This window comes from Octopus sinensis, linkage group LG6 (assembly GCF_006345805.1).
Source record: "Octopus sinensis linkage group LG6, ASM634580v1, whole genome shotgun sequence".
NCBI lineage: Eukaryota > Metazoa > Mollusca > Cephalopoda > Octopoda > Octopodidae > Octopus > Octopus sinensis.
The window spans coordinates 118,156,119-118,171,041 of NC_043002.1; the positions used below are offsets into that span (position 1 = coordinate 118,156,119).

A 14,923-nucleotide genomic window follows, 5' to 3' on the forward strand; every position below is an offset into this window, starting at 1 on the left:
CTGTGATGAATTATGAAGAATCTCTTCACAATATCATTTACTATCTAAAGAAATATTAATCATCTTAACATATTGTCTGAAAAGAAATTTCATATTTATCTTTTAAATTGTAAAAAAGTATTATTTACTAATTTTAAATATGAAAGTCTATACAGTATCTATACACACACACACATATACATATACACACATGTTTAAGAATGAACCATTTTTACAAGCTAAAAAAGAACAAAAGTGCTATCTAAAAATTCCTTAAAATATCTCAATGGACAAGAGAAAAATATATTTTGTTGAAGAGAAGGGCCAGAAAATTGGATTATCTTTTAATCCTTTTTAATATCAACATGACTGACCCCCCCCCCCGCTTCTTTAGTACAAACTTCCTGTTTTAAAATGACCTCATTTAAAACCTTCCAGTAAATTTTCATTTTATATTCCAGACACGAGGTTAACAATGATGTTATTTTATTAAATTTTCCAATATCTTTAATGCTAACTGATGGTAATGAAAGAGTTAACGATTCAAAAACATTCTATTTCTAAATTTCTTTGACTATTTAATGCAAGCAAAGTTTGTTGCCTTGACAGAAGAAGGCAATAACAAACAAGATTTATTTTTGACCTGTCCACTTCTCATTTTATCAACTAACCCTCCTTATATTTATATATAATGAAGGCGCATGGCTCAGTGGTTAGAGCGCCGAACTTATGACCGTGAGGTGGTGAGTTCAATTTTTGGACCGGGCTGTGTGTTGTGTTCTTGAGCAAGACACTTTATTTCATGTTGTTCCAGTTCACTCAGCTGTAGAAATGAGATGAGAAATCACTGATGCCAAGCTGTATTGGTCTTTGCCTTGGATAACATCAGTGACGTGGAGAGGGGAGGCTGGTATGCATGGGTGACTGCTGGTCTTCCATAAACCACCTTGCCCGGACTTGTGCCTTGAAGGGTAATTTTCTAGGTGCAATCCCATGGTCATTCTTGACCAAAGGGGGTCTCTGAATATATGGGTTTTTAAAGATATATTTTATCCTTCATTTAAGCAATTTCAAAGAATTTTTTGTTCAGTTTCCATTGGAAAACATTAATTAATAAATTAGGTGAAATGTAGATCTTTCAGAAAAGGAGGAGAGTGATGTTAACAAAAATTTAAAATCATAACTTGAAAATAAAATATGTTAGTATTTCTTCCTCACATTCACACAGTTAAAGAAAATATGTATATACAGAAGATAATGATAATCAGCATATAATGTTTGACTTTCTTATAAATGAAAGCAAAGCCAAGTGTTTAATTAAATATATTTAAATAGGACAAACTCTTCATTGGAATATGGCAAATATGTTTAGAGGGGAGGTGTAGTTTGATAAACATCAACCCCAGTATATGCCCGGTATTTGTATTATCAATCTTAGAGGAATGAAAGACAACATTGAGTTCAGTAAGATTTGAATTTGAGACATGAATACCAATTGTGAGTTTATCTTTTTGTTGCTAGTCATAAATACTGGTGGAAACAAGACAATTTTTCTGAACTACCATTTTGTTTGCAGGAAATTACAGCCAAACAATAATATGTTTTTGCCGATTAAATTGTTACTTTAATATAGATTTCTATTTAGGTATAATTACAGAGGATTAGATTGTGGAGTGTTCAGGATCTCTGCATAAATCACATTGTTGCTACAATACAGCAATCTATCCTAAATGAGAGAGAGAGAGAGAGAGAGAGAGAGAGAGAGAGAGAGAGAGAGAGAGAGAGAGAGAGAGAACACTGTAAGATATCAGAAGTATTTTTGAAAACATCTTTAGGTAATAATTAGATTTAAATGATGTAACCGAAATGAAAATCTTTTCTTTTACTCACATATTTTATATATAAATATATATATATATATATTTTATATATATATATATATTGTCATCATTGCTTGACATTTGTTTTCCATGCTCGCAATGGTTGGACCATTTTCCATGGCTCTCAAAATTATTATAAATCAGAAACCACTATTACCTATCAATTGCTAGCAAGGATGCACTAGGGATATGTTCATGTGGTGTGAAAAGTCTACCAGACAATAGAGAGGGATTAAAACTAATGCTAATGGCATGTGTGCACATACACTCACATGAATGCTATTGATATATACACACATACAAAAATAACAATTAGCTGTGTCTGAGAGTGGGGTAGGTGTATATATATGTGCACATGCAATTAGCATTCGTATGTGTGTATGTTTATGCCAACTATATAATATCAAGTATTTCTTAAATTATTTTATTATTGAAACAGAGTTTGGAGTGTGTCAGTGGACAATGATCATCGCATATGACAACAAGGACTGAGTCGAGAAAAGCAGAGAAGATTGGGGAAAGGCTAAAGAGAAGAAACAAGAAGTAGGAAGAAAGAGAGGAGAGTGAAGAATGAGGAGAAGCGTTAATCAGGAGGAAAGGAAGAAATGAAAGTAGGTGTTGTAAGATGAACAACGAATCTGAAGCTAATAGAGAAAGTATGAGAATTGCTAATCAAGAAAGCAGGTACAATATCAACAAAGATGACAGGTAAGAATATTTTGCATAAGCCAGAAAACAAAAAAAAAAAACAAATTTCCAAGAAATTAATTGAAGTTATTTATGAAGGCAATGGCAGGATATTATTATTGAATGGGGAAATGTTTATGCCAGACATTGAACCACAAAATGGGTCGTGCAATTTCCATGGGTATAACTAATTACTATTATTATTATTAAAGTTCTTGTACTCATCTAAGTTGTTACCTTAACTCAGCTCTATTATTTTTCTTTTGTCTACATTTACAAAATTTCAATTTCAAATTACATTTCTTGAAAATTAATGTTTTAACTAAAAGTGTTGCGCTACTTTAGCTAATTTTCAATATAGAAAGCTTAGCAGATGTTTTTGTGATATGATTCCAGTTAAACAGAAGAAAATATCAGTGGTCTTCAATTCAAAATATAACATTAAGTTCAAGAAGCTATTCCTAATCTGAAATAAATACCATCTACAAGTATAAAGTAATTATGATAACCAATTCCATTAAAAAGTGAAACTAAACTTAAGAATATCAAAGAAAATCCTCTTTTGGCGATTTAAACCAGAGAAAACTTCTTTTGCAGCATTCTTCAGTTATACAGTTAGTTTCTATGAAAACAATATTTCACTACGTATTTCTAAAAACCAATTTTTAGAGGATTTTATTTGTGTATGACAATAACAACTATTTCTAGATTTGTTTACATAATCGTATGAAATCCTGTGTGTAAAATACAAATTTGCAAAAGTTTCTGAAAACTCAAAAGAATAAAAAAGTTACGAGTGTCATGCATAATTCATTTGTTTACGGTTTCATATAAAGACACAAGCGCTATTTTTAGGACAATGACAAAATATGCATTCATGCACAAAATGACAGCTTCCAAATCCTGTTTCCTGACTGATCAAACTTTAAACCTCTATAACTTTTTAAAAATATTTTTCTGGTAAAAGTGAAATAACTCCAGCAATTCAGCTTGGAAAACTACATTAATATACCAAATTTTAAAATTTTCAATAAATTTTGATTTTTGAAATCTTGGCAGCCAAACAGAAAAGATTCCTGGTATTCAACTTAGTAACTTCACAACTTTTAATCTTGTAACATTTCCTGTTTAAAATATTTATAGCTAGACTATATTACCACTTGGAGTTTGAAAATGATTTAGCTTATTTTAAGAGTAGGATTTAAAGATAAAATGCAGAACAAAATGTTATGTTTGTAAAGTAATAAAAATAAAAAATAAAATCAAATAAAAGAGAAAGCAACTATATAAAAAACAGCAACATTTTACAAAAAATAATCTAATAAAAATTTGGAATTACTAAGAACTCCTCTTAGTATCTCAAAATAACTGTTTTGATTAAAATTAAAACCTAATTAATATTCATTATATTTTTTGAGGAAAAATAATAAAAATTATAAGTATATTCACCAAAGGATATACACGACAGTAAAATTATATAAAAGTATCTAAAAACAATTAACAATGAAAGACTTTGTATACACGAATGGTATAAAATACATACATACATCTTTAGTACATGTGTGATATATATATGTACAGACACACAATATATACACATATCCATACATACTACATATTTACACAAACATACACAGGAGACACTGCAACTTCACATAACATTTAAGGATTTTTAATTGAAAAATAAAGATGGAAAAATTTTTTTTTTAATTTTGAAAGATGATGTCAATGTAATTTATAGATGGAAAGATTACAATCAACCGCTGCAACCTGTTCATGTTTTACATTCTTAATTTACGTTGGTTTGAAAAAAAAGTGATCTCACTAAATAAAACCAGAGATTCTGATTTTCTATGAAAACAGCTATGATTCATAAGGCAGGATAGAAATCAATAAATTTCCTCTTTCCAAGAATTTGTAATTGAAATAAATGAAATAGCATTTTTCATTAATAAATGAAAGTTTATACACTATATATGACTAGACATAAAAAAAAGTGCTTTAACTGAAAAGCTAGCTAAATCAAAACCAGAAAGCCTGAGAAAGTACTTTGGAAACAGTATGTGTGTGTGTATATATACATATATAATATATATAAAATACCCACATACACTCTATACACTTATAAACAATAGCTAAAAATAAAGCATTCCAAATAAGTTATGAAAGCTGATAATTAATCACACTGCCTGAAAAGTATTCTGATCAACATAGCATTTGTCCAACTGAAAGACAGAGTATGCCAGTGCTGGAGAGCAGCATTTGTTTTATTTAGGTCTTTGTGAAGCTATTATCCAATACCAACAGTTTCAAAAATAGACACACACACACACTTTTCATGCACGTTACTCGTGAATAAAATTCAAATATTTTCTTTGCTTTCGCTCACCAAAGAAAAGAATTGAAGTGGAACAAATCCAAATACCTATTTTGTTTTCTTAATAACGAGCAGTAATTTTCTTTCAGAATAATTCCTGAAGGTAAAGTCTTTATTGAATGCAGTTTAGGGATTTTTTTAAAAAAAAAACCCTGATTTGAAAATTTTTTAATGAAAATTTAAAGCATTTTCTCTTATCTGAGTACCGATGTTTTAAAATTTCAAGATAAAGGAGAGAATGAAGAAATGCTGAAAATGAGTAAATTTGGAGGGCTATTTTTTGGTATGTGCTGCAGTTGTGTTGAAGTTAGAGATGTTGGTATCATTGTCTCAACATTATTCATGGTGAAAATAAAGATAAAATAAAGACCATTTTAATCACTGGTTGATTTCAAGTAAAGACTGGTTCTTCTCTAATATCTTAAGGATGATTTTATCAACATACTTCTTGAGGCGATCATTGACATCTTGCTGTTCTTTCAAAGCATTCATTAGCTGAAATAAAATTAAACCATACAATGTAAACAGTATAAAAATTGTTAATACCAAATGGTATTTGCTAGGTCTTGCCAAACACACACACATATATATACTGATTTCATATTTCGGTACAAAGCCAGTAATTTCAAGGGAAGTGGGTTAGTCAATTACATCGAGCCCCAGTACTCAATTGGTACTTATTTTATTGAGTCTGAAAGGATGAAGGGCAAAGCTGACCTTGGTGGAATCTGAACTCAGAACATGAAGACAGATGAAATTCCATTAAGCATTTTACCTGGTGTGCTAACAATTCTACCAGTGCACTGCCTTTATCTCTCTATATATGCCCAGTTATAATAAAAACAATTTTACCTTAAACTAAAGGATTACTCATTAGCTTTTGTATAATACATGTTTATCATTCTTTAAATAATAGGGTTGATAGTGATTTTGAAGTTTTGGCCTGCTTAACCTTCACTGGACTCAGATGAAGGCCAAAACTTCACCTTCACTGGACTCAGATGAAGGCCAAAACTTCAAAGTCAGTGACAACACTATACAGGATGCGATTGGTAAATTGTCACTATTTTATATTTTTAGTTTTGTCAACTACACAGTACAGTAGGGTCAGTTGGGCACCATGTGTGAGAGAAACAGCACCTTGATGTAATTCACTGTGCCAGAAATTTGGAAACAACAAGTTGTATTGCTTGGCATTCACACTGGAAGCTCTAATACGAACATTTCAGAGTGTTTGGGGGGTCAATCTAAGGACAGTACAATCAGAGGACATACGCTGAGAGTAATAAAAATCAAACATCTAGACATCATGGTGTTTGGAGTGATCACTAGTGATGGGGACGTTATGCCTCCATTCATCTTCCCATATGCTGTCAGACTCAACATGGTGGCCTACATCAAGTGCCTGGAGGAAGTAGTGCTTCCCTGGGTCAAGAGGGTGGCTGCTGGAAGACTGCCACAAAAGCAAGAGAACCCAGTCGTGGCTGTCAGACAGTTTCTGCAACCACATCACCCCTAACATCTGACACCTAACTCCCCAGACTGCAATCCCTTGATTATTATGTGTGGGGCACAGCTGAGCAAGAGACCAACAAAACTTCTTGTAACCCCAAAGATGAACTGAAGACAAGGATTATGGCAGCATTCAGCTATTTAAACAAGGAGACCATCCACAAGAGTTGCAGGAGAATCCGAAGTTGTTAGGAGGCTGTGGTTGAAGACAATGACAATTTTATTGAATAAATTTACTCTTTAGTATTTCAAGATATTTTTATGTAATTTTGGTTGATATATCTGTTAAAATGAGATGTTGGTGTTATTTTCAGTTTTGCATAATTTAGGCATCAGTTTATTCACTGCACCCTGTATATATTGAATCACATTCCTCTCTCTCTCTCTATATATATATATATCTTGAAAGTGCATGGTTTAGCTCTTAAGGTATTCAGCTCACAATTGTAAGGTCATGAGTTCGATTCTCAGCAGTGCATTGTGTTCTTGAGCAAGACACTTTGTTTTATGTTGCTCCAGTCCAATCGGCTTGCAAAAATGAGTTGTACCCGTAATACAAAGGGCCAGCAATGTTACATTGAATCTCTCTGAGAACTACGTTAAGAATACATGTGTTTGCGAAGTACTCAGCCACTTGCACATTAATTTCACAAGCAGGCTGTTCCTTGTCTTCGCAACTGATGGAGTGCTACTCACATACGAATAAATGCAAGAAGAGACGCAATCTAAATTTAGCATTATTATATAACTTGTCCAAGCATTAAGTATTGGCTTCTCTGCTAGAAAAACAAAGATTAACAGTACAGATTTTTTTTATTGACAACTTGAGACTAATTAGCAGTTTCATAACTCTATTCTCAGAGCTTTTTTTTCTTATTTGGATTTATAATCAGCACATACCTCTTCTTTACTTAAGTTATCAATTTCATCTGCTAGTGAAATGGCTCCATTATACTTAAGTAGTCGTCGACCTTCCTCCATACAACGATTTAATAACTGAACATTTAAGTCATCATTAGAATCCCGAAGAGTACGATTCTCCTAAAAAAGAATGGAAAAGCATTAAAGAAACTTTGTTACACTTGAAGATCTGAAAAACATATGAAATATAAAACTCTACATCAAACTTGATCCTATTATTTAATGTTTTTGCAACAGACACTCTCACTGTACAGCTTTGTCCACATGCATTTTTTTTTTTTTTTTTTTTTGCTTTCAGAGCTTCAAATGAAGACCAGTTTTCTTTAAAAGACAATTTGTAATTTTGACAATACTAATTCACTCAAACATAACATAAAATATTTAGTTACTAAAGATTTACATTGCATAATTTGAAAATCAAATATTTCTTTTTCTAATTAATAATTATGTACAAGTATGCAGTCTGTGAATGTTCCCAATTAGCAATACATAATTAGACAAACCAGCAAAATGAACATGCCATGCATTAAAACTGATTGACAGAACAACTAAATTGGGGTTAAAACGTGCAGATGGCAATGGTCTGGAACCTGCTCCAAGACTGTAAGTGGTTACCACTTAAGAAAAGGATGGAAAAAACAATCAAATTCTGTTTGGATGAAGAGATGATTGCAGGATTTGAGATGAAATAGGGGAGAAGGAGGAGGAGCAAAGAGGGAGGAAGAAACAAAAGAAAAGGGTAAAAAGGTCAGAACTGGAAATTGATAACAAAAAATAAAGTATTGTAAAAGCTCTATTTTTTAAAAACTTTTGATGGTACACAAACAGAAGAAAATTAGAAAAAATATTTATGTAACTCTGGGAAATACAAGGCATGTTAGAAACCAACAAGTTGCTGAATTACAGACAATTCCTTGATATATAAAGAGGGAAAAAAAATCGAGATTATTATACTTCTTTTTCCTTACTTACAAAGCTGTTATGAAACACTTGTTGTTTGACCCCAAGTCAACCCTTTCTAATGACTTCATTTTTAAGACGGTTAAGTTTGATTTCAGAGAGATTTGGTAGCTATGTTTAGCAGCTCAAGTGACCACATAGAGGCTCCTTCATTGGTTCAACAATACTAGACTGTTTATAGAGATATGTATAAAAGCTAATTTTACCTCGCAAACTGTTGAAAGGATTCCAAAATCAAATCCCGGAAAAGCATCTCCATTTTGTTCCATCCTCACATTCCCATCACTGTCTGAAACTCATCTTTTCCATCATATTTAACCATGTATTTCTCGTTATTTCCGCCACATTTTTTCACATTTATTTTCATCACTCCTTGACTCAGTTACTTTCATCCCTTCTCAGCATCACCTGACTCGGACATTTCAGTCTCTAATGTCAATCACAGATCGATCTCATTTCTCTTGCTTCATTGTCTTCATCTCTCTCAGCAAAACTCTACTCATCCACCAAACAATTCACTTTGTTTTCTAGGATTCTATGCTGCTCTAAGTTCATTACTCATGCCTATCTCCTGTAAGTCACAGTACTTCCCACATGCAGCACACTCCTTCCCCGCCTCATCATCAAGCTCAATCTATCTTCTCCTAGGTAACAAAATGCTTTCACACCTTCCATCTTCACACCATTTCCTAGATCTGGCATTTCCTCTATCTGCAGCTCCCTCAATACACACCTTACATTTAACAGTAGCTGCTATCTTGGATAATAATCCTCTATCATCACTACACTTTTGATACACCCACCCAGTGGGTCCAAAACATTTCCTGCAAACTGCACATACCACTTCCCTATTCTCTCTCCCTCACCACATGCTACCACCTTTGTCATTCCAGAGACATTCATCTTCATACCTTTCACTTCATTAAATTCTTCTCATATGTTCATCTTTTCCTTCAATCCATTCATACTCTCTTGTTATTAACACCAGATCATCTGCATACAGCAACCCACAGGGTAAACCCTCCTTTACACTTTGAATCAGTACTTCCATCATGATTACAAATAATTCCCAGGACTATTCTAATCAACTATTTCTGCTGTTGTTTATAGCTGGTTTATGAGAGTATATATAAAATTTTATCAATAGTTATGCAAAATTAGGGAACCTCTCTAGGTCAAGCAGCTGCTCCATTGCATTGAGAGGTCACAACTCTGATACTATGGACATGTGATGAGAATGTTGCAGGAAAGAGTTGCAAGATAAATCCAAGCCAAGCTAGCTTGCAGGAGACCCAAAGGTAGACCAAGGACAATAAGGTTGGATAATATCCATAGTGTTAGTTGGTCATGCTTGGGAATCCAGCCAGAAAGTGTAATGATAGTTGCTTCTGATAGGATCCTATAGAGGAGATGCCTGAGGGCTCTATTTCCATGACCCACCCAGGAATAGTGAGAAGAGAAGATGAATGGACAGACAGTCTCACAATTGAACCATGGAAAAGAACAGAAAAATAATGTAAGATGAACAAAAAAAAAAAAAAGAAGGGTAGAGAAAACTTCTCCTCCCTATCTCAATTGGTATTTCATAAAGCCAGGAAGTCAGAGATTTAAAATTGACCCAAGTACTATTTTAACTTGGGATACAGAAGGAGAAAAAAATCTTTTAGGCATTTAGACCAGTAAAAGATATTGAAGATGGTAGAGACATCTGGTTCAGAGTTGCAACATGTGACTCAACAAAGCTTGCATGGTTGTGACGGAGTTTTGTTGCCTACATCTGCCTTGGGCAGCTCTAGTGTCACAGTGGAAAGGGCTGAAAATACTACAGAGCTGTTTCACTGTCTAGTGGGACACTGACTCCTGCATTTGGAGATGGAGTACATCAGCAGCCTCAGTACATAAGCGATTATCTTAAATGTTTTCTATTTTGTAGTAAAAGAATGTACGTTGACATACAAAACTGAATCCAACCCCACCACCAATCATTAGTAAAGCAACAAAACATTAAAAGAAAAAAAAACGGGTGGGTCTCATTTACTATTTCTAATTTTTTTGTATATATTTCATATATTTATACTTGTATTATATTTAGAACATAGTATTAAAGTTGAGCCACTGAGAGAATCTTTACAGGGGTGCTTAACCTGTTAAAAATAGCAGCTATATTTCCTTTAAACTACACTTTGCAGGCATGACTAGAGACACAAGCATAGCAGCATAATTACAAAGTTCCAGGTTTGGTCACACAGAGTGACACATTGAACAATTGTCTTTTATTATAGCCTTGAGCTGACCAATGGTTTGCGAGAGAAATTGGTCAAAAGGAAGCTTACCGTGTGTGTGAATTGTTACCAGTGTCCTCATTAACAACACATAAAAATGGGTATAAAAATGGTGATGTATACATTGGACAATATAGAAGCTGATATAAAAAGAGTCAGGTTGGTCATGGCTGGTATTGTTTGGATGATCAGTGTTGATCAAGAACTAAACAACAGCCATATCTGTGTTGCTATTGTCACAAACAGAATTATTTTCTCTAGGATTAATAAAATATTAACAATAATATTCTGTTGTTAGTTCAGTCAGCCATGACACTTTCTAACAAAACTTGGAGTTACATCTAAGAGAGAGACTTATCATTGTGGGCTTTTTTCCATCTTCACATTCTGAGTTCAAATTCTAAGATCGACTTTGTGTTTCATCTTTTTGGAGTTGATGAAATAAGTACCAGTCAAGCACTGAGGTTGATGTACTCAACTAGCCTCCTCCCACCAGATTTCAGGCCTTGTGCCTATACTAAAAAGAATTATTATTATTAGGCGGAGTCATCAGAGCATGAGACAAAATGCCTAGTGGTATTTGTTCTGACTTATTACATTCTGAGTTCAAATTCTGCTGGGGTCAACTTTCCCTTTCATCTTTCTGCAATTGATCAAATAAAGGGCTGAGGTTTATCTTGCCAATTAACTTCCTTCTCAGAATTACAGGCTTTGTGTCAAAAGTTTGAAACCAGGGCTACTGTTATTAAGGTGGAGAGCTGGCAGAATTGTTAGACAAAATGCTTAGTGGTATTTCTTCTGCCTTTATGTTCTGAGATCAAATTTCACCGTGATCAGTTTTGTCTTTCATTCTTTTGAGGTCGATAAAATAAGTAACCAGTCAAGTCCTTAAGGTCAAATGTAATCAACAGACCCCCTTCCCCTAAAATTGTTGGCCATGAGTCAGAATTTGAAACTATTAATGATATTCTTCTTTTGGGATCAACAAAATAAGTACTGGTGTCATGGCAACTGACTTGCCTCATCCCTCAAAGTTGCTGGCCTTGTATTATTATTATCATCATCATCATCATCATTATTAAGATGACAAACTGGTAGAACAGGTAAAGCATTGGACAAAATGCTGAGTAGCATTCCTTCTCACTTTTTATATTCTGAGTTCAAACACTGCTGAGGTCAATGTTACCTTTCATTCATTTGAAGTCAATAAAATACTTTCCCCCTCCCCTCAAAATAACTGGCTTTGAGCCAAAATTAAAAAGATTTATTTATTTATGAAATCCGTATTGTTTACAGATTTCAATTAGCTAGAGAGCCAATTTAAAGTAGATTTAATTAACACCAGTGTATAACTGGTATTATTTTTATTAACCCCAAAGTATGGAAAGGCTGAGTGACTCAGTCTAGTTTCAACTCAACAGTAAAGTGTTCTGTCAGATACTATCTTAGGCTTCCCATCTCAGTTCAATATGGTTAAATTTAAGACTCATCATTCAGATATTTTAAACCTGTATGAGGTGTTTTCAAGTAAAACATTCCCTGAAATGCTTAGCAGTAACTTATAGGCTTAGCATGCCATATATGTTGTTGGTTATAACTATAACTAATCAGGTTGATCTGATTAAGCAGCTTGTGATCAAGAACTCAAAGGTATGCCAAAACAAGACCATCTTGTCTTATCTAGGAGTGTTTTAGGACTACAGTGTGTAATGAGTACCTTAAGTTAGTAGGGTGTAATTTCAAGGAGATTTGGTTGAATAACCATATATAGGCTCCCTCATTGTCTTGTTAGTCTGGCATTTTGCTGCACACCATCCTATGACACTGGTCATCCTATAAGGCTTATTAATGTGGCTGCCATTTAAACTTTTTGGATTTGTTTTATCCATTTTGTGACTGTTTTCAATTTTATGAAACAGTATCCACAATAAAAAAGCAAGGCAACTCAGCAAATGCAGAGTGATTCAAATAATCAAAATTCAGAATCTGAGTTTAGTTTAACTTTCAATGCTGGAAGTTATTTTGATGAGTTTTGGTCTAAATACTGTAACAAAGATATTTTTTTGAAAGTAGTTAGGTGCTTGGTCATATTAAAATACATGCAAGGGTTATAACAAACTTGTGCTCACCACATGTCTAAATAACATTTTAATTTACACAGTTTTGATTTGGTGTAGGTGGGTCATGGAGTGTGCAATGCACAGACAGTAATAACATGGATCATTCTGTTTTAGTTTAATTTGCTGTATTTTCTTTATTCTAAGAGAAATAAGTTGCAGGGGAAGAAGATGTCTGTTTTAATGAGTTCATTAAAGTTACGGAAAATAAATCAGGACTTAATAGGACTTGGATCATTTTGTAAAGCAGGAATAATGCTACTGGGGATATGAATTTAGTTATTTGCTAAAGCAAAATGTGAATATAATGAGAGGTATTTTAATAATGACAATATTCTTGCAGACAGCCAGAAAGGTGGTAAAGCACTTAAGTGTATGTAGGGAAGTGAAGGGTGACTAGAAAAATGAACAACAACAAAAGCATGCAAAAGGATTGTCACGAAACAAAATACAAGCTCAAACATGCAACAGTAGAAAAGCAGATGTAGCATTCACAAAATTGTTGGTTTCAAACATGCAAAAATTGAAATAAAATAAATAAAACTAATAAAATATTTTTTCTAAATTAGATGTTAAGATGCCTTACCTTATAAAAAAAAGTTAAAAAAAACAACTTCTAGAGTAAGGTATGAATTAATGCACTAGGAGTTCAATATTTGTTATATTCAATCCTCACATCTCACTCATTAATGTAATGAGTACTCACAGGAATACTTATCGAATTGAAATTAGATTAATACAGATATAGTTTCTATCAAATAAATTCCACTAACAAAGTTTTGGTGAATCCAAGGTTATAATGGAAGAAACTTATTCAAGGTGTCACATAAGGGGCATTGAATTTGAAACTGTAGAGTTGTAAGCAAGTCAATCTAAAGCAAAATTAATTTCCATAAGAAATTGAACTCCTAATATATTAATTCAACTTAGCCTGCTACTCTAACACTAAACTATCATCTTATGATACCAAGAAGATTATAACAGCATGTAAAATAACAGCATGTTAATGAAGTGTTCTTATATGGAAAAAATATGGTTAAATTTAGTTTCAACAGTTTATTTAAATGAAACCATATTCTTCAATGTTTTAATCAGATTCTATCTTATAATGAATCGTATTTCACTGTCATAATAAGTGCTATCTTTTGTATAGTGTAAGAAATACTTTGTGCTCACTACACTAGTATTGGTTCTATCCCCATTATTAACTAAAATGCTTAGGAGATCTAATCACATCTTATCTTTAATCTTGGTTTAATGAAGTTGTTATAATATAATGAAATACTAAGTAACAAAATCTTTTCAATTTCACTACATGTTAAAAGTGAAATGAAATTGAAAATGTAAAAAACATTTTTTCGTACAAATTCTATCTTATTATCAGGCACCAGTTTTTATAAAATTGGTTAAACTACTCTTACCTTTCTAGAAATTACATTTTACTATTAAACCCTTTTGAAGTCATAACGACTCGGTGTGAAACCTTGTGTTGAAATTGAAACAATTACATTGCGGCGGAGACATTTTAACCATCTAAGATTACAATGCCCACCAATGTATTTATTTTCCATTTATTTCTTGATAGTACTGTTTATTATTATGAAATGTGAGAAAGTTTTTTGTGCCTTGGGACCTGTCACTGATGCACTTCCATTATACAAGGACACTTTATCAGTGATAATGTTCCAGAAGAGTACAAAAACATTTTGGCAGCACTATTTAGAAATAAATGGAAAGTGAATTATACAGGAGTGGCGTTGTACTTTTGGATGGCTAAAAGGCAAGATATAATTTAATTCCTTTGCAATCTATCAGACTAAAGTTTAATATTTATACAAAACCAACAATCATGAGTGTGCCCAATCCATTATGCTGATGTTTGGTGCCATTCAGATAAAATTAGGATTACTAACCTGCCGTAAAACCTTTGAAGCAAAGTAAATATAAACAATTATTTTAAACAGAAATTGTAATTACTTAGAATAAAACAGAAATTAACAAAAATAACAAACCTGTACCTAAACAAATTCATATTGACTATGTATGTATATTGATATATATTGTGTATATGTGTATGCATATATATATATTGTGGTTCTTTGAAAATACAATATTATTCCTGTTATTTCAATGAATATGTAGAATAAGAAGACAAATGTCACAATAAACATTTGTGTTATTCTAAATTCAGTTTGCCTTTTTTAATAA

The 14,923-nt window shown here is 32.8% G+C and overlaps 1 protein-coding gene across 8 annotated transcripts in view; it reads right to left on the bottom strand.

The window, feature by feature from the left end:
• Positions 1 to 2,769: 2,769 nt before the first annotated feature.
• Positions 2,770 to 14,923, bottom strand: part of LOC115212813 (rab11 family-interacting protein 4A-like) — a 114,924-nt gene continuing 102,770 nt past the window's right edge. For 6 of the 8 annotated variants that reach the window (XM_036504297.1, XM_029781543.2, XM_036504294.1 and 3 more), the window contains 3 exons: positions 14,629 to 14,640; positions 7,336 to 7,476; positions 2,770 to 5,418 (listed from right to left, as the gene is read on the bottom strand). In XM_036504297.1, the coding sequence (XP_036360190.1) occupies positions 5,302 to 5,418; positions 7,336 to 7,476; positions 14,629 to 14,640 (270 nt within the window). In that variant the 3' untranslated portion in view covers positions 2,770 to 5,301. The remainder of the gene's footprint in view (positions 5,419 to 7,335; positions 7,477 to 14,628; positions 14,641 to 14,923) is intronic. The other 2 variants (XM_036504295.1, XM_029781547.2) reach the window with 1 other exon arrangement.